At 49.3% G+C, this 22880-nt stretch overlaps 1 protein-coding gene across 1 annotated transcript in view; it reads left to right on the top strand.

The window, feature by feature from the left end:
• Positions 1 to 22880, top strand: part of LOC119964246 (probable voltage-dependent R-type calcium channel subunit alpha-1E) — a 1062240-nt gene that overhangs the window by 1009371 nt on the left and 29989 nt on the right. Inside the window, exons 38-41 of the mRNA XM_038793526.1 lie at positions 2540 to 2647; positions 10158 to 10258; positions 11894 to 12000; positions 21669 to 21780. Coding sequence (XP_038649454.1) covers positions 2540 to 2647; positions 10158 to 10258; positions 11894 to 12000; positions 21669 to 21780 — 428 coding nt within the window. The remainder of the gene's footprint in view (positions 1 to 2539; positions 2648 to 10157; positions 10259 to 11893; positions 12001 to 21668; positions 21781 to 22880) is intronic.

Genomic DNA, 22880 nt, shown 5'->3' with positions numbered 1-22880 from the left:
CTGTCCTCACATTTATGCATATAAAATTAATATAATTGATCTTCCTCACTTAGGAAGGGTAAATTGCATTCAGTTCTGCATACTTAGAGCCAAGATGTTGCATGGCAACAAAATAATTCCACCTTGTATTTTGCAAATTTAACTTACCAACAGTTTTACAGCCCTGTCACTGAAATCGCTGGTTTTGTCCAATCGGACATTTCCAACTCAAAGCCGAGATTTAACTCTGGGCTCCACAGTGCCAAAAGGCTGCTTAATCAATCTGAGGAGTTGACACGCCGTGTGCCATCCCACCATCATGAGCACATTTGCTGATCTGGTCACGCTGTATCACCGGGAATTCAGCTATAAAGAATTACGATCAATCTTATTCCTCTCGGCAACATATAAATTCTAAATTAATGTCTGACTTCAGACATTACACGCATTTACAGTGCATCAGCCATCCACATTTTTCAGACATCATCTCATTTTGAAATCGATTCAACCACAAAATATTTCAATGCACACGGGGATAAATAATGAGTTGGATTGTGAGATGAATGCAATGCTCAGCAAATTCTGAAGCCATCACCTGCCTTCATGGCGGGAAATTTGAGACTCGGGCAGAGTCCACAGACCAGGCAAGCTGCAATCCTGCTCCTACAGTCGCAATCTAAACCGGATCACTGAAAATTTTAAAATACACCTTCCTTCCAATTGTTACCTTTCCCTTCCATAGAGTGGAAGTAACTTGTAGGAGTCAGTACAAAGCTTTGCCTCCAGATCAAAAGGCTCCATATACTGGCTGTGTCATCATCTGAGAAGTCTTTATTGTAATACTGCCTTCTACAAAAGATCAGAAACAGAACCACATCTATATGTAACGCGACACCAGTCTTGATCTCAACCCCCCCCTCAACTCTCAGAGAGGTATCTGTCACTGACTGGTGTCTCTCATTCCCTTTCTCTCAGGGAGATATCTGTACACTGACTGGTGTCTCTCAGTCCCCTCTCCATACGAAGATATCTGTACACTGACTGGTGTCTCTCATTCCCTCTCTCTCAGGGAGATATCTGTACACTGGCTGGTGTCTCTCAGTCCCCTCTCCATACGGAGCTATCTGTACACTGGCTGGTGTCTCTCATTCCCTCTCTCTCAGGGAGATATCTGTTCACTGACTGGTGTCTTTCAGTCCCCTCTCTCTCAGGGAGATATCTGTACACCGACTGGTATCTCTCAGTCCCCTCTCTCTCAGGGAGATATCTGTGCACTGACTGGTATCTCTCAGTCCCCTCTCTCTCAGGGAGATATCTATACACTGACTGGTGTCTCTCATTCCCTCTCTCTCAGGGAGATATCTGTACACTGACTGGTGCCTCTCCAACCCTCTCCATGAGGATATATCTGTACACTGACTGGTGTCTCTTCAACCCTCTCCATGAGGAGATACCTGTACACTGGTATTTCTAAGTCCGTCTAAATACAGAGATATCTGTACAGTGACTGATATTTCTCCAATGCTCTCCATGAGGAGATAAGGTAAAGGGTAAAGTCACCATAGTCCCAGATGACCAGAGGCTGCTTTAAGCTTTCAAGGGCAGAGCTGACTGGTGGTGGTTTAACCTGAGGATCATCACACCTCAGGCAAGGAGCAAGGTGGGCCTTCATGAATAACCTCAGCTGGTATAGGATTCGTATTAATATTTACATCATCATAGCATTCTTCATTTATTGGACTGATTGGCACCATTTATGATTTAAAGGGATGGGCATTCGTTTGAATCCCATTTTTGCACAGCTGAGAAACCTTTTTCGAACGAAATGGAGAATCTATAATCTGCCTAGCAACAGCACGAAGCTGCATCTTAAAACGGCACCATGGCCAGAAGATCGGAATATCTGTTAGTCAAGACCCTGACAGTGGGGCAGATATATATATACTTATAAAATGAAATGTTATAAAATGCAATGTTGTAAAACCAAAATGACCCAGGCAGGCAAAAGAAACCTAAGGATTAAATATATTGATTAGATTAGTTTTACACACAGACACAAATCCTATCAAACAGGAGGCTGACACAATAGATTCCCAGGTTAACCCAGGAACCACACTCAACACCTAATCAAGGTACAGCATAGAGATAATGGGACCCCATTGTAAGTCAAGGGAACACCTATTAAAACCAAGCAGATGACGAGACATTGACGTCAGAGTCAGGAAGCCCGGGAAATCATGTATCTGTACTATTTATCTGTACTATTCAAATGTAAAATGGCAAAAGCCCGCCGAAACCTTGCAAATGCTTGTACTCTCTATAAATATTGAACCTCGTCTGCATATCGGGGAGATCACCGTGGTCAAGCCATTGTTAGGAGCTGGCTGCGTGAGTCTCCCTGAAGGACTTCAGGACTTGTACTATACAGTAAAAACGCTTTGAACCTTGCCTTGAGACTCGACCTTTTGAATGCACTGGCACAAGGGATTTTTCCCTACAACAGTGTGAATTATATTGAGGTACGTATTCAGATATAGTTCTGGAATAAACTCTCTTTCAGGTGGAGCAGACAAGCAGCAGTTAGATGCTGAGCTACGAAAGGAGATCATGACTATTTGGCCTCACCTCTCACAGAAGACGCTGGACCTTCTCGTTCCCATGCACATGCGTAAGTGAAGCATCTCCTGGGTGAATACTCCTTTCCCAACACACAAACGATTTCCTTCAGCACTTGGAGCAGGGGTCAGCAACCTTTTAGACGTGATGTGCTGAGTCTTCCTTTATTCAAGGTTTTGCATGCCAGGAATACATTTTAACATTGATTATGTCTCAATGTATAATTACCATAATCTTATCAGTTCAGTGTGATCCTTGCGCTTACGAACATATGAACATTCGAAATAGGAACAGGAGTAGGCCATTCACCCCCTCTAGCCTGTTGTACCGTTCAATAAGATTATGGCTGATCTGTTTGTGTTTCAAGTTCTGCATTCCCATCTACCCCCCCCCCCCCCCCCCCTGTTCTAAAAGGATGATCCCTAATTTCAAATCAGTGCCCCGAGCTCTCGGCTCATCCACAAGCAGAAGCAGCCTTTCCTTGTCAAGACCCTTCAGGATCTTATTATAGAACAAAGAAAAATACCGCACAGGAACAGGCCTTTCGGCCCTTCAAGCCTGTACCGGCCATAATACCAAACAAGCCTCCCCTTAATCTTCTAAACTCCAGTGGAAACAAACTCAGTCTTAAGACAAGCCGCTCATTCCAGTTATCAATCAAATAGAATCATACAATCCCTTCAGTGGAGAAGGAGGTCATTCAACCCATCGAGTCTGCACCGGCCCTAGGAAAGAGCACCCCTGCCTAGGCCCACACCGCCACCCCATCCCCGTAACCTAACCTTTTTGGACACAAAGGGGCAATTTAACATGGCCAATCCACCTAATCTACACATTTTTGGACTATGAGAGAAAACCGGAGCACCTGGAGGAAACCCACTCAGATACGGGGAGAAAGTACAAACTCCACACAGACAGTGGCCAGAATTGACCCGAGTCCCTGGTGCTGTGAGGCAGCAGTGCGCACCATTGTGTCACCGTGCCACCCACCTCCTTGCTTTTCCTGAGTTTTATAATGTCTGACATGCTTTTATACTCACCTCCCCATCATGTAATTCCTGGGAAACATGTAATTTTAAACTGAAGACTTATTAACCCAAACATTCATAGAACATAAAGCAGAAAGTGCAGAAGGAGGCCATTCAACCCATCGATTCTGCACCGACTCACTTAAGCCCTCACTTCCACCCTATCCCGTAACCCAATAACCCCTCCAACCCTTTTTTGGAATCCAAGGGCAATTTATCATGGCCAATCCACCGAACCTGCACGCCTTTAGTCTGTGGGAGGAAACCAGAGCACCCGGAGGAAGCCCACGCAGACATGGGGAGAACGTGCAGATTTCACACAGACAGTGACCCAACGGGGAATGGAACTTGGGACCCTGATGCTGTGAAGCCACAGTGCTAACCACTGTGCCACCGTGCTGCCCCAACTCCTCCCCTGATCCCAAGTTGCTCAATCGACCCAGAGCCTCCTCTCCTGATCCTGAGTTGCTCAATCGACTCGAGACCTCTCTTGATACCGTGTTCCTCAATTCCCAGGGTTTCCTCTAATCCCGAGTTCCTCAATTCCATGAGACCTCCTCTCTTGATCCCAAGGTCCTCAATCCCCCAAGGTTTCCTCTCTAATTCCAAATCCTTCAATCCTCCGGGACCCCATCTCTAATCACGAGTTCTTGAATCCCCGGAGCTGCCTCTCTAATCCCGGGTTCCATAATCCCCGGGGCCTCCTTTCTAAGGCCGAGTTCCTCAATCCCCAGGTGTCTCCTCTCCTCATCTTGAGTTCCACAATCCCCGAGGGGCCTCCTCTGTAATCCTGATCTCCTCAAACCCTTGGGGCCTCCTCTCAAATCCTGAGATCCTTAATCTCCCAGGGCCATCTCTCCTGATCATGAGTTCCTCAATCCCCCTGGGCCTCCTCTCTAATCCCGAGTTCCTCAATTCCCCACGGTCTCTTCTCTAATCACAAATTCCTCACTTCCCTGGGATCTCCTCTCTAATCCAGAGTTCCCCAATACCCAGGGCATTATCTCTAATCCTGAGTTCCTCAATCCTCTAGAGTCTCCTCTGTAATCCTGAGTTCATCAATGTCCAGGGCGTCTTCTCTAATCCCGAATTCCTCAACTCCATGGGTCTCCTCTCTTGATCCCGAGGACTTCAATCTCCCGGAACCTCCTCTCTAATCCCGAGTTCCTGAATCCCTGGGGGCCTCCTCTCTAATCCCAGGTTCCACAGTCCCTCATAGTTTAGGGGCAGCAGGGTAGAATGGTGGTTAGCATAAATGCTTCACAGCTCCAGGGTCCCAGGTTCGATTCCCGGCTGGGTCACTGTCTGTGTGGAGTCTGCACGTCCTCCCCCTGTGTGCGTGGGTTTCCTCCGGGTGCTCCGGTTTCCTCCCACAGTCCAAAGATGTGCGGGTTAGGTGGATTGGCCATGCTAAATTGCCCGTAGTGTCCTATAGTAAGGTTAAGGGGGGGAGTTGTTGGGTATAGGGTGGATACGTGGGTTTGAGTGGGGTGACCATGGCTCGGCACAACATTGAGGGCCGAAGGGCCTGTTCTGTGCTGTACTGTTCTATGTTCTATGTTCTATGGTATCCTCTTTACCACCGAGTCCCTCAATCCCCAGGGTCTCTTCTCTAATCCCAAACTCCTCAACCCCAAGGGGCCTCCTCTCTAATCACGAGTTCTTCAATCCCCCGGAACCTCCGCTCCAGGGGCTGGTTTAGCTCACTGGGTTAAATCGCTGGCTTATAAAGCAGACCAAGCAGGCCAGCAGCACGGTTCGAATCCCGTACCAGCCTCCCCGGACAGGCGCCGGAATGTGGCGACTTGGGGCTTTTCACAGTAACTTAATTGAAGCCTACTCGTGACAATAAGCGATTTTCATTTTCATTTCAAATTCTTCAATCCCACTGGGAATTCTCCCCTGATCCCAAATTCCACAGTCCCCCAGGCTCTCCTCTCTAATGCCGAGTTCCTCAATCCCCAGGTTTCTCCTCTCCAGATCCTGAGTTGCTCAATCCCCAGGTTTCTCGCCTCATCCCGGGTTCCTCAATTCCTTGAGTCTCCTCACTAATCATAGAACACAGAACTTTACAGCACAGTACAGGCCCTTCGGCCCACACGTTGTGCCAAACTAGTCTGAAACTAAGATCAAATCAATCTACTCCCAATCATTTTAGTGCACTCTATATGCCTATTCAATAACCGCTTGAAAGTTCCTAATGTGTCCGACTCCACTGCCATAACTGGGAGTGAGTTCCACGCCCCAACCACTCTCTGAGTAAAGAACCTACCTCTGACATCCCTCCTATATCTTCCACCATGAACCTTATGCTTATGCCCCCTTGTAACAGCTACATCCACCCGAGGAAAAAGGTCACTGAACGTCCACTCTATCTATCCCTCTCATCATCTCATACACCTCAATCAAGTCACCTCTCATCCTCCTTCGCTCCAGTGAGAAAAGCCCTGGCTCCCTCAACCTTTCCTCATAAGACCTACCCTCCAATCCAGGCAGCATCCTGGTAAATCTCCTTTGCACCCTTTCCAATGCTTCCACATCCTTCCTATAATGAGGTGACCAGAACTGCTCACAATACTCCAAATGTGGTCTAACCAAGGTCTTGTACAGTTGCAGCATAACCTCACGATCTTAAACTCAATCCCCTGTTAATAAATGCTAACATGCTAAAGGCTTCTTCACGGCTTTATCCACTTGGCTGGCAACTTTCAAAGATCTATGGACATGAACTCTGAGATCTCTCTGCTCCTCCACATTCTTCAGAACCCTGCCGTTAACCCTGTAATCTGCATTCAAATTTGTCCTACCAAAATGAATCACCTCACACTTATCAGGGATAAACTCCATCTGCCACTTTTCAGCCCAGCTCTGCATCCTATCAATGTCTCTTTGCAGCCTATAACAGCCCTCCACATTATCCACTACTCCACCAATCTTGGTGTCATCAGCAAATTTACAAACCCAACCTTCAACTGCATCATCCAGGTCATTGATAAAAATCACAAATAGCAGAGGACCCAACACTGATCCCTGTGGTACACCACTGGTGACTGGGCTCCAGGATGAAAATTTACTATCTACCACCACCCTCTGTCTTCTATGTGATAGCCAGTTACTTATCCAATCGGCCAAATTTCCCTCTATGCCATGCCTCCTTACTTTCTGCATGAGCCGACCTGGGCACCTTATCAAACCCCTTACTAAAATCCATGTATACGACCTCAACTGCTCTACCTTCATCTATGTACTTAGTCACCTCCTCAAAGAATACGATCAAACTTGTGAGGCAAGACTGACCCCTCACAAATCCATGCTGACTATCCTGGTTTAAGCTGTATCTTTCCAAATGATCATAAATCCTATCCCTCAGGACCCTTTCCAATAATTTACCTATGGCCGAAGTGAGACTAACCAGCCTATAATTCCCAGGGTTATACCTATTCCCTTTCTTGAACAAGGGGACAACACTCGCCTCTCTCCAGTCTTCTGGCATTATTCCTGTAGACAGCGAGGACATAAAGATCAAAGCCAAAGGCTCTGCAATCTTGTCCCTCTCCTCCCAAAGAATCCTAGGATATATCCCATCAGGCCCAGGGGACTTATCTATCCTCAGGCTTCTCAAAATTTCTAACACATCTTCCTTCCGAATATCTACTTCCTCCAGCACTATCCTCCTCAACAACATGGCCCCTCTCCTTTGTGAACACTGAAGAAAAGTATTCATTTAGGGCCTCTCCTATATCTTCATGCACACGTTCCCACTACTGTCCTTGACCGGTCCTAACTTCACCTTGGTCATTCTTTTATTCCTCACATAAGTGTAAAAAGCCTTGGGGTTTTCCTCGATCCTACCCGCCAAGGACTTCTCATGCCCCCTCCTAGCTCTCCTAAGCCCTTTCCTGAGCTCCTTCCTAGCTATCTTGTATCCCTCAAGTGCCCTAACTGAACGTTGTTTTCTCATCCTTACATAAGCCCCCTTCTTCCTCTTGACAAGACATTCAACCTCTTTTGTAAACCATGGTTACCTCACTCGACCATTTCCTCCCTACCTGACAGCGACAGACATATCAAGGACACGCAGTATTTGCTCCTTGAACAAGCTCCACATCTCAATTGTGCCTATCCCTGACATTTCCTGTTTCCATCTTATGCTCCCCAATTCTTGCCTAATCGCATCGTAATTACACTTTGCCCAGTCATAAACCTTGCCCTGCCGTATGTTCCGCTCCCTCTCCATTGCTATCGTGAAAGTCACTGAATTGTGATCACTATCTCCAAATTGCTCTCCCACAACCAAATCTAACACTTGGGTTCATTACCCAGTACCAAATTGAATGTGGCCCTGCCTCTTGTCTGTCTATCCACATATTGTGTGAGGAAACCCTCCTGCACACAGTGGATAAAAACAGCCCCATCCAAACTGTTTGAATTATAGTGGTTCCAATCAATATTTGGGAAGTTAAAGTCACCCATGACAACTACCTTGTGACTACCGCACCTATCCAAAATCTGCATTGCAATCTTTTCCTCCATATCTCTGTTACTGTTTGGGAGCCTATAGAAAACTCCATACAAAGTGACCGCTCCTTTCCTATTTCTAACTTCAGCCCAGACTACCTCAGCAACCAGATCCTCCTCAAACTGCCTTCCTGCAGTCATTATACTATCCTTGATTAACAATGCTACTCCTCCACCTCTTTTACCACCTTCCCTAATCTTACTGAAACATCTAAACCCCAGAACCTCCAACAACCATTCGTGCCCCTGTTCTATCAACGTCTCCGTAATGGCCACAACATCGTAGTCCCAGGTACCAATCCATGCTTCAAGCTCACCAACCTTATTTCTGATGCTCCTCGCATTGAAGTAGACACACTTCAAATCATCTTCATGCCTGCAGGTCCACTCTTGTGACCTTGGTACCTTCCTCAGTACTGCACTACCCTCAACTTCCTGAACTCCAGCAACGCTATCTCCTGGACTACAAATCTGTTTCCCATCCCTCTGCCAAATTAGTTTAAACCCCTCCGAAGAGCTGTAGCAAATTTCCCTCCCAGGATATTGGTGCCCCTCTGGTTCAGATGTAACCTGTCCTGTTTGTACATAAGAACATAAGAACTAGGAGCAGGAGTAGGCCACCTGGCCCCTCGAGCCTGCTCCACTATTCAATGAGATCATGGCTGATCTTTTGTGAACTCAGCTCCACTTTCCGGCCCGAACACCATAACCCTTGATCCCTTTATTCTTCAAAAAACTATCTATCTTTACCTTAAAACATTTAATGAAGGAGCCTCAACTGCTTCACTGGGCAAGGAATTCCATAGATTCACAACCCTTTGGGTGAAGAAGTTCCTCCTAAACCCAGTCCTAAATCTACTTCCCCTTATGTACAGGCCCCACCTTCCCCAGAACATGCTCCAAATATCCAAGAAACCCTCCCTCCTACACCATCCTTGTGGCCACGTGTGTAGCTGCTTTCTCTCCCTGTTCCTCACCTCGCTAGCATGTGGCACTGGCAGCAAACCAGAGATGACAACACGGTCTGTCCTGGCTCTCAGCTTCGACCCTAGCTCCCCAAATTCCTGTTTTACATCCCCGTCCCTTTTCCGACCTATGTCGCTGGTACCGATGTGTACCACGACTTGTGGCTGCTCCTCCTCCCCCTTATGATCCTGAAAACACGATCAGAGACGTCACGGACCTTGGCATCTGGGAGGCAACACACCAACTGTGAGCCTCTATCGTTACCACAGAACCGCCTATCTGTACCTCTAACTATAGAGTCTCTAATAACTATTGCTCTCCTGCTCTCCCCCTTCCCTTCTGAGCCACAGGGACAGACTCAGTGCCAGAGACCTGGTCACCTTGCCTTACCCATGGTAGGTCGCCCCCCCCCCCCCCAAAAGGGGATACTTGCACTGAGTGCTTCTTCCCCCTCCTTTTAAACGTCATCCAGCTACCTTCATTCTTAGGAGTAACTACATCCCTGTAGCTTCTATCTATAACTGACTCTGCTTCCCGACTGATCCTCAGTTAATCCAGTTCCAGCTCCAATTCCCTAAAACGGTCTTTGAGGAGCTGGAGATGGCTGCACTTCCCGCAGGTGAACTCAGCAGGGCCACTGGCAGTGTCCCTCACTTCGAACATCCTGCAAGAGTAACATTTGGACTGCCCTCTCTGCCATCCCTTCCATTTATCCACTTGACAATTACAGAGAGAAATCCCGAGATCCTCATTCCTCCTGGGTCCTCCTTTCTTGATCCCGCGATCCTCAATCCCCTTGGTTCTCCTCTTCCAATCCTGAGCTCAACAGACTGCATTGAGCTCCTGATTCTAATTCATTTTATCCTTTTTCAGACCCTGGGTTTCTCTGTCAGGCCCATGGCTGATCCTGACTAATTCTACACTTATCAAGGATTAGGTCTGGGATCTTCATAATCTGTGTTACTGCGTACATATGTAATCTACCAGTACTTTTATAGCTTATCTCTGATTCAATATATTTGACCTATAGAATAATCTCCTGTCCTTTAGCCACAGACCTTACAATTGGGAAAATCTACGCTGCCATGATGATCATGGATTACTACAAGCAGAGTAAAACCAAAAAATACCAACAACTACAGGAGGAGCAGGTATGGACCTGGGGGGACAATACAGACTGAACTGAACTATACCCATAAGCAGCATAGCACCAAGACACTGGGTCATCCAAAATAATGATGGGATTAGGATAAGGATTTGGATGGAATGGGATTGGTAAAGGGATAGGTTTGGGATGGGATTTTGGATGTAGTGTAATTGGGAAGGAAATGGAAATGGGAAGGGGATGGAACTGGGAAGGGGATAGGATTGGGATGGAGATTTGGATGGGAGACATTGTTTGAGGCCATTTGGTTGCATGTGAATAGTAATTCTGAAGCTACAGTCCGACTGTAAGCAATTCTTCTTCAGCCACTGCACAAATCGTAGGCTTCAGATACACAATGTGAGGCACTGGACAATACATAATGTTGGAGTATTTAGCCCTCTGTTTAACAGGACAAAGCACTGATTATACAGAGACACAGGCAGCACAATGTAGTGTATCATTAAATTGTGGCTTTTGTTACAACACCCTGGGCGAGTGCACGGTCAATTCCAGTCCCACTTAAACAGGAGTCACAACACAAGTGAATTAACAAATAATTCTTAGAAAAATAGCCAAAGTCTTTTGGCAGCCTAATAATTACAGTCACGCGGTTTGTAAATGTAATTACAATTGCTGTTTATTTATAACAAGGACTATAACGAAATGTGCAGTAAATACAACTGGTTAACCATGATCTAATTCCTAACTCCCCATTTTGACTTGCCTCCCCACCCTCTACACACACACACTCGCACATGACAGACAAACACAGAGGGGAAGGAGGGGGTAAAAATAATCATAAGTAAAATGAAAAAAGAGTGTTTGTTTCAGATGGTAGTTTCCAATTCCTTTATCCTCTTCAAACCTTGCTTTCAGTTCGTTGTTTTATTATTGGTTCATTCAGGTTTCTATAGTTTCAGAAATACAGCACTCACATCCTTTCTGGAGAGAGAGAAAGGGTTCCTGTCTTTGGTTGCAGCCTGTAATGGTTTTCCATAGATTAATTCATTCAGGTTCTCTGCAGGCCCAAGAATCCAGCCTGTCTAGAGAAAACACAGAGGAGAGAGAGTAGGACCTTGCCCTTGTTGTTCCAGGAGTCAAAGTGAAACTCCTCAGAACTCTGAAAATGATTTCACTGGAATGGGATCGAATCACCAGCTGTGACCAGGCGGAGTACGGCCTCCTGCTAATTTATTGGCCACCAGCCAATCAATCAAACTGATTACCAGTCCATCTCTCTCCCTCTCTCTCTCTCTGGTGCCGATATGTCTAAGCTCCTGTCAAACCAGCAGAATGTTCTCTCCTGTAATTCTGCTGCTTGCCTTAAAGAGACATGTTCATTAATCATCCATGGATCAAAAATAATAACAACATCAAAGAAAGGGGAAATAAGGGAATAAACAGGAAGGACCCTTACACTTTAACTACCATTGCTGAGACTTGCTTCCACAATTTCATATACATGAGGGAGACGGAACCAGGCAGCAGATGGAAATTGCTCATTCGAATAGGAGGAGCTCCATGTGGTTATAAACAGCAATATCAACCAGTTGTACAGAAAAGTCTATTCCTGTCCTGTGGATGCTGCCTTTCAGGGAGCAATGAGGTGTGAGAATGACCACAAGTTCTTTCTTTGCAGAGTCGAACCCCAATGTTCCAGCGTATGGAAGCTTCCTCTCTGCCTCCACAGATCATCTCAAGTACCAAAGTGATGTCCTTCCTACACCCGGACATGGGGGCTGACATGTAAGTTCCATTTCATTGCTGAGTTCCAAAACACACACTGCTGGAAGTATCCCCCATTGACATCGCAAAGGATCCATTCAATCAGCTGATTGTTATCACGTCAGAACTCCTGCTCCTCGCTCCCTCACTCATTCCTAATCCTCCCTTTCTCACTCATAATGCTCCCTCCCTCCTAATCCTCCCTCCCTCAGTCCTAGAACATAGAACATAGAACATAGAACAGTACAGCACAGAACAGGCCCTTCGGCCCTCAATGTTGTGCCGAGCCATGATCACCCTACTCAAACCCACGTATCCACCCTATACCCGTAACCCAACAACCCCCCCCTTAACCTTACTTTTTTATTAGTATACTACGGGAAATTTAGCATGGCCAATCCACCTAACCCGCACATCTTTGGACTGTGGGAGGAAACCGGAGCACCCGGAGGAAACCCACGCACACAGGGGGAGGACGTGCAGACTCCGCACAGTGACCCAGCCGGGAATCGAACCTGGGACCCTGGAGCTGTGAAGCATTTATGCTAACCACCATGCTACCCTGCTGCCTGCTGCTACCATGCTACCCTCCTGACCCCCTTCCCTCGCTCACTCCTGATCCTTTCGCACTCACTCACTCCTGATCCTCCCCCTCCTCGTACACTGTTTCCCCTCTCCTCCTCACTCATTCCTAACCCTTCTCTCACTCACTTCTGACCCTCCCACTCACTCACTCCTGATCCTCCTCCTCATTCACTTTTTAAAAATAAATTTAGGGGACCCAATTCATTTTTTCCCATTAAGACAATAGAATAGAACATTACAGCACAGTACAGGCCCTTCGGCCCTCGATGACCTTTGAAACCAATCTAAAGCTCATCTACACTATTCCATTATCATCCATATGTTTATCCAATGGCCATTTAAATTCCCTTAGTATTGGCAAGTCCACTACTGTTGCAGGCAGGGCATTCCACACCCTTACAACTCTCTGAGTAAAAACCTATCTCTGACATCTGTCCTATATCTATCTCCCCTCAATTTAAAGCTATGTCTCCTCATGCTAGGCATCACCATTCACTGTCCACCCTATCTAATCCTCTGATCATCTTGTATGCCTCTATTAAGTCACCTCTTAACCTTCTTCTCTCTATCGAAAACAGCCTCAAGTCCCTCAGCCTCAAGTCCCTCAGCCTTTCCTCATAAGATCTTCCCTCCACACCAGGCAACATCCTGGTAAATCTCCTCTGCACCCTTTCCAATGCTTCCACATCCTTCCTATAATGTGGCGACCAGAACTGCAGAAATACGGCTGCACCAGAGTTTTGTACAGCTGCAACATGACCTCATGGCTCCGAAGCTCAATCCCTCTACCAATAAAAGCTCACACACCGTACACCTTCTTAACAACCCTCTCAACCTGGGTGGCAGTTTTCAGGGATCTATGTACATGGACACCGAGATTTCTGCTCATCCACACTACCAAGAATCTTACCATTAGCCCAGTACTCTGTCTTCCTGTTATTCCTTCCAAAATGAATCACCTCACACTTTTCTGCATTAAACTCCATTTGCCACTTCTCACCCCAGCTCTGCAGCTTATCTATGTCCCTCTGTAACCTGCAACATCCTTCCGCACTGTCCACAACTCCACCGACTTTAGTGTCATGTGCAAATTTACTCACCCATCCGTCTACGCCCTACTCCAGATCATTTATAAAAATGAGAAACAGCAGTGGCCCCAAAACAGATCCTTGTGGTACACCACTAGTAACTGAACTCCAAGCTGAACATTTCCCATCCACCACCACCCTCTGTCTTCTTCCAGCTATCCAATTTCTGATCCAAACTGCTAAATCACCCTCAATCCCATGCCTCCGTATTTTCTGCAATAGCCTACCGTGGGGAACCTTATCAAACGCTTTACTGAAATCCATATACACCACATCTGCTCTACCCTCGTCTACCTGTTTGGTCACCTTCTCAAATAACTCAATAAGGTTTGTGAGGCATGACCTACCCTTCACAAAACCGTGTTAACTATCCCTAATCAAATTATTCCTTTCTAGATGATTGTAAATCCTATCTCTTATAAACCTTTCCAAGACTTTACCCACAACAGAAGTAAGGCTCACTGGTATCTAGTTGGTTGTCTGGTTGGCTCTACTCCCCTTCTTGAACAAGGGGACAACGTTTGCTATCCTCCAGTCTTCTGGCACTATTCCTGTAGACAATGACGATATAAAGATCAAAGCCTAAGGCTCTGCAATCTCCTCCCTAGCTTCCCAGAGCATCCTAGGATAAATCCCATCGGACTAGGGGATTTATCTATTTTCACACTTTCCAGAATTGCTAACACCTCCTCCTTATGAACCTCAATCCCGTCTAGTCTGGTGGCCTGTATCTCAGTATTCTGCTCGACAACATTGTCTTTTTCCTGTGTGAATACTGACGAAACATATTCATTTAGCGCCTCTCCTATCTCCTCGGACTCCATGCACAACTTCCCACTACTGTCCTTGACTGGCCCTACTCTTACCCTAGTCATTCTTTTATTCCTGACATATCTGTAGAAAGCTTTAGGGTTTTCCTTGATCCTATATGCCAAGGACTTCTCATGTCCCCTCCTGGCTCTTCTTAGCTCTCTCTTTAGGTTCTTCCTAGCTAACTTGTAGCGCTCAATCGACCAAACTGAACCTTCACTTCTCATCTTTACATAAGCCTCCTTCTTCTCTTTGACAAGTGATTCAACTACTTTAGTAAACCACAGTTCCATTGCTCGACCACTCCCTCCCTGCCTGACAGGTACATACCTATCAAGGACACGCAGTAGCTGTTCCTTGAACAAGCTCCACATTTCAATTGTGCCCATCACCTGCAGTTTCCTTCCCCATCCTATGCCTCCTAAGTCTTGCCTAATCGCATCATCATTGCCTTTCCCTCAGCTATAACTCTTGCTCTGCGGTATATACGTATCCCTTTCCATCGCTAAAGTAAACGTAACCGAATTATGGTCACTATCACCAAAGTGCTCAAATCTAACATCTGGCCTGGTTCATTATCCAGTACCAAATCCAAAGTGGCCTCGCCTCTTGTTGGCCTATCTACATACTGTGTCAGGAAATCCTCCCGCACACATTGGACAAAAACTGACCCATCTAAAGTACACGAACTATAGTGTTTCCAGTCAATATTTGGAAAGTTAAAGTCCCCCATAACAACCACCCTGTTACTTTCGCTCCTATACAGAATCATCTTTGCAATCCTTTCCTCTACATCTCTGGAACTTTTTGGAGGCCTATGGAAAACTCCCAACAGAGTGACCTCTCCTTTCCTGTTTCTAACCTCAGCCCATACTACCTCAGTAGACGAGTCCTCATCATAGAACATAGAATTTACAGTGCGGAAGGAGGCCATTTGGCCCATCGAGTCTGCACCAGCTCTTGGAAAGAGAACCCTACTCCCTACCCAAGGTCAACACCTCCACCCTAACCCCATAACTCAGTAACCCCACCCAACACTCAGGGCAATTTTGGACACTAAGGGCAATTTAATCAAACATCCTTTCTGCCACCGTAATACTGTCCTTGACTAACAATGCCACCCCTCCCCCTCTTTTACCACCTTCCCTGAGCTTACTGAAACATATAAACCCCGGAACCTGCAACAACCATTCCTGTCCCTGCTCTAGCTATGTCTCTGAAATGGCTACAACATCGAAGTCCCAGGTACCAATCCATGCTGCAAGTTCACCTACCTGATTCCGGATGCTCCTGGCGTTGAAGTAGACACACTTTAAACCACCTTCCTGCCTGCTGGTACACTCCTGCAACCTTGAAACCTTACCCATGACCTCACTACTCTCAACCTCCTGTACACTGGAGTTACAATTCAGGTTCCCAACCCCCTGCTGAATTCGTTTAAACCCTCCCGAAGAGCATTAGCAAATTTCCCCCCCTGGATTTCTTGGTTTAGGGGCCTCACGGTAGCATGGTGGTTAGCATCAATGCTTCACAGCTCCAGGGTCCCAGGTTCGATTCCCGGCTGGGTCACTGTCTGTGTGGAGTCTGCACATCCTCCCCGTGTGTGCGTGGGTTTCCTCCGGGTGCTCCGGTTTCCTCCCACAGTCCAAAGATGTGCGGGTTAGGTGGATTGGCCAGGCTAAATTGCCCGTAGTGTCCTAAAAAGTAAGGTTAAGGGGGGTTGTTGGGTTACAGGTATAGGGTGGATACGTGGGTTTGAGTAGGGTGATCATGGCTCGGCACAACATTGAGGGCCGAAGGGCCTGTTCTGTGCTGTACTGTTCTATGTTCTATCTTTGGACTGTGGGAGGAAACCTGAGCACCCAGAGGAAACCCATGCAGACATGGGGAGAACGTGCAGACTCCAGTGACCCAGCGGGGAATCGAACCTAGGACCCCAGCGCTGTGCAGCCACAGTGCTAACAACTTGTGCTACCGTGTTGCCCTTATAACTCAGACCATCAAGTCCTGGCATCATCCGAGTACATCTTTACTGCACTCTTTCTAGTTTAATAACATCCTTGCCTGGATTCTCCGCAAACCCACGCCGAAATTGCGTTTGGCGCGGGGGTGAAGAATCAGCTTTCATGCCGAAATCGGGTCCAGCCATTCTCCGGGACCCGAGAATTGCCATGTTTGTGGAGTACTCCGTTCGACTGGGGGGCCATTGCCAGAAGCCCGACCAGCATCCTCTGCTCCCAACCGGCTGAGTTCCCGACGGCGTGGTTCGAACCACTTATCGCCGTTCGGGTAGCTCGCGTGGCGGCTACGGACTCAGTCCGTGGCCGCCCTGGTTGGGGGCGGGGGGATCAGACACTGGCGGGGTGGGGGCCTCATGGGCAGCTGGGGGCAGATTGGGCCGGTCGGATCTTCGGGTGCGCGGTCGATCGGGGGGGCCTACATTTTGGAGCTGCCTCCATGGTCCACTTCTACCATGGCGCTCGGCACGGCCGCTGGAGGCTGCCAACGTGCGCATGCGCGGACTCCAGGCCGGAAGTGCGGGGCCCATATCTGCAGCTAAAGCTGCGTGAATCACTCTGGGTCCCTGCTAGGCCCCTGCAGGTGAGAGAATCGACTAATCTTTTTTTATTGGAAACTCCAGAGTGAAACACTAGCGTTTGTATGCCGGCGTGGGGACATAGTCCCGTTTTGGGAGAATCCAGCTCCCTTTCTATAATAGGATGACCAGAACTGTACACATCGCCGATGCCAAAATCACGTTTTACGATCTCCTCCCCCTAGTGCAGCTGTATAAATACCCTTGTCCAGAATCAGCCTGAGTTCACTAAGAGTTCATCAACGGGTAACAGGCTGGCTCTGAAGTAAGTCGATTAAAGCCTAGATTCATATCGGAAACACGTGTCTGGTGAATTGATGGTTCCATCATATCTATCTCCGGATCCGCTTCTACCTTTCCCACCTCGAACACCACCTGTTTATTGAACCTCCCTCTCCTTACTCGTTCCTAACTCTTCCCTCCTCACTCACTCCTGACACTCCCCTCCTCACTCACTCCTGACCCCCTCCTCACTTACTTTTGACCCTCCCCTCCTCACTCACTCCTGACTCTTCCCTCCTCACTCACTCCTAACCCTCCTCATTCGCTCCTGAAGCTCCCATCCTCGTGCTCTGGACCCTTCCCCTTAGTCACTCACTTCTGACCCTCCCCCTCACTTACTCCTGACCCTCCCCTCCTTACTCACTCCTGACCCTCCCCCTCCTTGCCCTCTCCTGACCCTCCCCCTCCTTGCCCTCTCCTGACCTACCCCTCCTCGCTCACTCCTGACCCTCCCCCTCCTTGCCCTCTCCTGACCCTCCCCCTCCTCACTCACTCCTGACCTTCCCCTCCTCACTCACTCCTGACCCTCCCCTCCTCACTCACTCCTGACCCTCCCCTCCTCGCTCACTCCTGACCCTCCCCTCCTCACTCACTCCTGACCCTTCCCTCCTCACTCACTCCTGACCCTCCCCTCCTCACTCACTCCTGACCCTACCCCTCCTTGCTCACTCCTGACCTTCCCCTCCTCACTCACTCCTGACCCTACCCCTCCTCACTCACTCCTGACCTTCCCCTCCTCACTCACTCCTGACCCTCCCCTCCTCGCTCACTCCTGACCCTCCCCTCCTCACTCACTCCTGACCCACCCCCTCCTCGCTCGCTCCTGACCCTCCCCTCCTCACTCACTCCTAGCCCTCCCCTCCTCACTCACTCCTAACTCTCCTCATTCGCCCCTGAAGCTCCCCTCCTCATGTGGTCTGGACCCTCCCCCTTAGTCACTCACTTCTGAACCTCCCCCTCACTCACTTATGACACTCCCCTTCTCACTCACTCTTGACCCTCCCCCTCTTGCCCTCTCCTGACCCAACCCCTCCTCGCTCATTCCTGACCCTCCCCTCCTCACTCACTCCAGACCCTCCCCTCCTCACTCACTCCTGACACTCCCCCTCCTTGCCCTCTCCTGACCCTCCCCCTCCTCACTCACTCCTGTCTCTTCCCTCCTCATGCGCCATTCGCCCCTGAAGCTCCCATCCTCGTGCTCTGGACCCTCCCCCTTAGTCACTCACTTTTGAACCTCCCCCTCACTCACTCCTGACCCTCCCCCTCCTTGCCCTCTCCTGGCCCTACCACTCCTCGCTCACTCCTGACCATACCCCTCCTTGCTCACTCCTGACCCTACCCCTCCTCGCTCACTCCTGACCCTCCCCTCCTCACTCACTCCTGACCCTTCCCCTCCTCACTCACTCCTGACCCTTCCCCTCCTCACTCACTCCTGACCCTCCCCTCCTCACTCACCCCTAGCCCTCCCCTCCTCACTCACTCCTAACCCTCCTCATTCGCCCCTGAAGCTCCCATCCTCATGTGGTCTGGACCCTCCCCCTTAGTCACTCACTTCTGACCCTCCCCTCCTCACTCACTTCTGACACTCCCCTTCTCACTCACTCTTGACCCTCCCCCTCCTTGCCCTCTCCTGACCCTCCCCCTCCTTGCTCTCTCCTGACCCAACCCCTCCTCGCTCACTCCTGACTCTCCCCTCCTCACTCACTCCAGACCCTCCCCTCCTCACTCACTCCTGACCCTCCCCCTCCTTGCCCTCTCCTGACCCTCCCCCTCCTCACTCACTCCTGACTCTTCCCTCCTCACTCACTCCTAGCCCTCCTCATTCGCCCCTGAAGCTCCCATCCTCGTGCTCTGGACCCTCCCCCTTAGTCACTCACTTTTGAACCTCCCCCTCACTCACTCCTGACCCTCCCCTCCTCACTCACTCCTGACCCTCCCCCTCCTTGCCCTCTCCTGACCCTACCCCTCCTCGCTCACTCCTGACCCTACCCCTCCTCGCTCACTCCTGACCCTCCCCTCCTCACTCACTCCTGACCCTCCCCTCCTCGCTCACTCCTGACCCTTCCCCTCCTCACTCACTCCTGACCCTTCCCTCCTCGCTCACTCCTGACCCTCCCCGTCCTTGCCCTCTCCTGACCCTACCCCTCCTCGCTCACTCCTGACCCTACCCCTCCTCGCTCACTCCTGACCCTCCCCTCCTCACTCACTCCTGACCCTCCCCTCCTCGCTCACTCCTGACCCTTCCCCTCCTCACTCACTCCTGACCTTCCCCTCCTCGCTCACTCCTGACCCTCCCCTCCTTGCCCTCTCCTGACCCTCCCCTCCTCACTCACTCCTGACCCTCCCCTCCTCACTCACTCCTGACCCTCCCCTCCTCACTCACTCCTGACCCACCCCCTCTTCACTCACTCCTGACCTTTCCCCTCCTCACTCACTCCTGACCCTCCTCCTCCTCACTCACTCCTGACCCTCCCCTCCTCACTCACTCCTTACCCTCCCCCTCCTCACTCACTCCTGACCCTACCCCTCCTCACTCACTCCTGACCCTCCCCTCCTTGCTCACCCCTGAGCCTCCCCTCCTCAGTCAGCCCTGACCCTCCCCTCCTCGCTTACCCCTGACCCTCACCTCCTTGCCCGTTCCTGACCCTCCCCCTCCTCACTCACTCCTGACCCTCCCCTCCTCACTCACTCCTGACCCTCCCCCTCCTTGCTCACCCCTGACCCAACCCCTCCTCGCTCACTCCTGACCCTCCCCCTCCTTGCCCTCTCCTGACCCTCCCCCTCCTCACTCACTCCTGACTCTTCCCTCCTCACTCACTCCTAGCCCTCCTCATTCGCCCCTGAAGCTCCCATCCTCGTGCTCTGGACCCTCCGCCTTAGTCACTCACTTTTGAACCTCCCCCTCACTCACTCCTGACCCTCCCCTCCTCACTCACTCCTGACCCACCCCTTCCTCACTCACTCCTGACCCTCCCCCTCCTCACTCACTCCTGACCCTCCCCTCCTCACTCACTCCTTACCCTCCCCCTCCTCACTCACTCCTGACCCTCCCCCTCCTCACTCACTCCTGACCCTCCCCCTCCTCACTCACTCCTGACCCTCCCCTCTTCGCTCATTCCTGACGTTCCCCCTACTCGCTTCCCCTGGCCCTCCCCCTCCTCACTCACCCATGACCCTCCCTCTCCGCCCTCATCCCAACCCTCCCCCTCCTCGCTTACCCCTGACCCTCACCTCCTCACTCACTCCTGACCCTCCCCCTCCTCACTCACTCCTGACCCTACCCCTCCTCGCTCACTCCTTACCCTCCCCCTCCTCACACACTCCTGACCCTCCCCCTCCTCACTCACTCCTGACCCTCCCCCTCCTCACTCACTCCTAACCTCCCCCTCCTCGCTCACTCGTTACCCTCCCCCTCCTCACACACTCCTGACCCTCCCCCTCCTCACTCACTCCTGACCCACCCCTCCTCACTCACTCCTGACCCACCCCCTCCTTGCCCATTCCTGACCCTCCCCCTCCTCACTCACTCCTGACCCTCCCCTCCTCACTCACTCCTGACCCTCCCCCTCCTCACACACTCCTGACCCTCCCCTCCTTGCTCACCCCTGAGCCTCCCCTCCTCAGTCAGTCCTGACCCTTCCCCTCCTCGCTCACCCCTGACCTGACCTCCAGACCTGACATTCCCAACTTGCCAGTTTTGTTTGAGTCTGTTGGGTATATTTAGCGTTGCTGATTCCTGGTTTGAAGCCTTGGTCTTGAGATCTCTGCAGATATCATTATTAATGCTGACAACCTTCAACAGGAAATTAAGAAGTTACACGTATTGTAAAATCCACCTAAACCCTATAATATGTCAACTAACTGACTGTCAGCCGTGCCTCAGTGGGTAGCACTCTCGCCTCTCAGTCACAGTGTTGTGGCTTCAAATCCCACTCCAGAGACTTGACCCCATAATCCCAGGCTGAGACTCCAGTTCATTATTGAGGGAGTGCTGCACTGCCAGAGGTGCCATCTCATGGCTGAAATGTTAAACTGAGGCCCCAACTGTCCTCTCAGGTAAATGTAAAGATCCCGGGCCGTATCTCACAGAACAGTGTCTTCTCCTTGGGGGTCAAGTAGTGTCCCCCAACAGATTCTCTGGTCATAATCACATTGCTGGATGTGGGATCTTGCTGTGCATAAATTGCTGCTGTGTTTCCGACAACAGTGACTGCACTTTTTATTTTAAAGTCTTCTATTGGCTGTGAAGTGATTATGATGTCCTGGAGTTGTGAAAGATGCGATCTAAATTCAATGTCTTCCTTTCTTTAATTCTACTGCCCTCACAGGGACAGCAGGAGTGAGTTTGCCCCCCTGGTGCCCTTACCCCCATCAATTATCTTCCAGAATAGCAGGACATCAGCAAGTCAAGTTGAGGAATTCCATAACAGACGACAAAAGGTATGGAGCCAGCTTCTAGTCAAGTTCCAGTCCAAAGCAGATACACAGTTTATCTAAATCCGTATAGCCTTAAGGGCACAACATTATAATAGAGGGAGGGTGGGGTGAAGATCTTGAACATAATAGGAAGATAGTAGAAACATAAGAAAGGATATATTCATATTACCAGGATGTGTACATATTACTAGGGACATGAAGATTACCAGGGTGTGTATAGATTACCAGGACATATGCAGATTACCAGGAAATATGCATATTACCAGAGTGAGTACAGATTGCCCAGGACACATGCAGATTACCAGGATGTGTACATATTAACAGGACATATGCAGATTACCAGGATATATGCAGATTACCAGGATGTGTACAGATTACCAGGACATATGCAGATTACCAGAGTGAGTACAGATTGCCAGGGCATATGCAGATTATCAGAATATATGCAGATTACCAAGGTGTGTACACATTACCAGGATGTGTACTGGTTACCAAGATGTGTACAGATTACCAGAGTGTGTGCAGATTACCAGGACATATGCAGAATACCAGGGTGAGTGCAGATTACCAGGACATATGCAGATGACCAGGTTATATTCAGATTACCAGGACATATACAGATTACCAGGACACATACAGATTACCAGGATGTGTACAGATTACTAGGACACATGTAGATTACCAGGATGTGTACAGATTACCAGGACACATGTAGGTTATCAGGACACATGTAGGTTATCAGGACACATGAAGATTACCAGGATGTATATAGATTACCAAGACGTGTACAGATTACCAGGACATGGGTAGATTACCAGGGTGTGTACAGATTACCAGGGTATGTGCCAGGGCACCAACGATGTAGGTAAAAACCGGAACGTGGTCCGACAAGCTGAATTCAGGGAGGGAGTTAGGAGTTAAACTAAAAAGTAGGACCTCAAAGGTAGTAATCTCAGGATTGCTACCAGCGTCACGAACTAATCAGAGTAGGAATGTCAGGACAGATAGGATTAATGCGTGGCTTGAGAGATGGTGCAATCCTGGGGCATTGGAACCGGTTCTGGGAAAGATAGGACCAGTACAAACCGGACGGTCTGCACCTG

The sequence above is a fragment of the Scyliorhinus canicula genome, chromosome 4 (assembly GCF_902713615.1).
Source record: "Scyliorhinus canicula chromosome 4, sScyCan1.1, whole genome shotgun sequence".
Lineage (NCBI taxonomy): Eukaryota > Metazoa > Chordata > Chondrichthyes > Carcharhiniformes > Scyliorhinidae > Scyliorhinus > Scyliorhinus canicula.
This window is presented reverse-complemented; position numbering and strand designations above follow the sequence as displayed.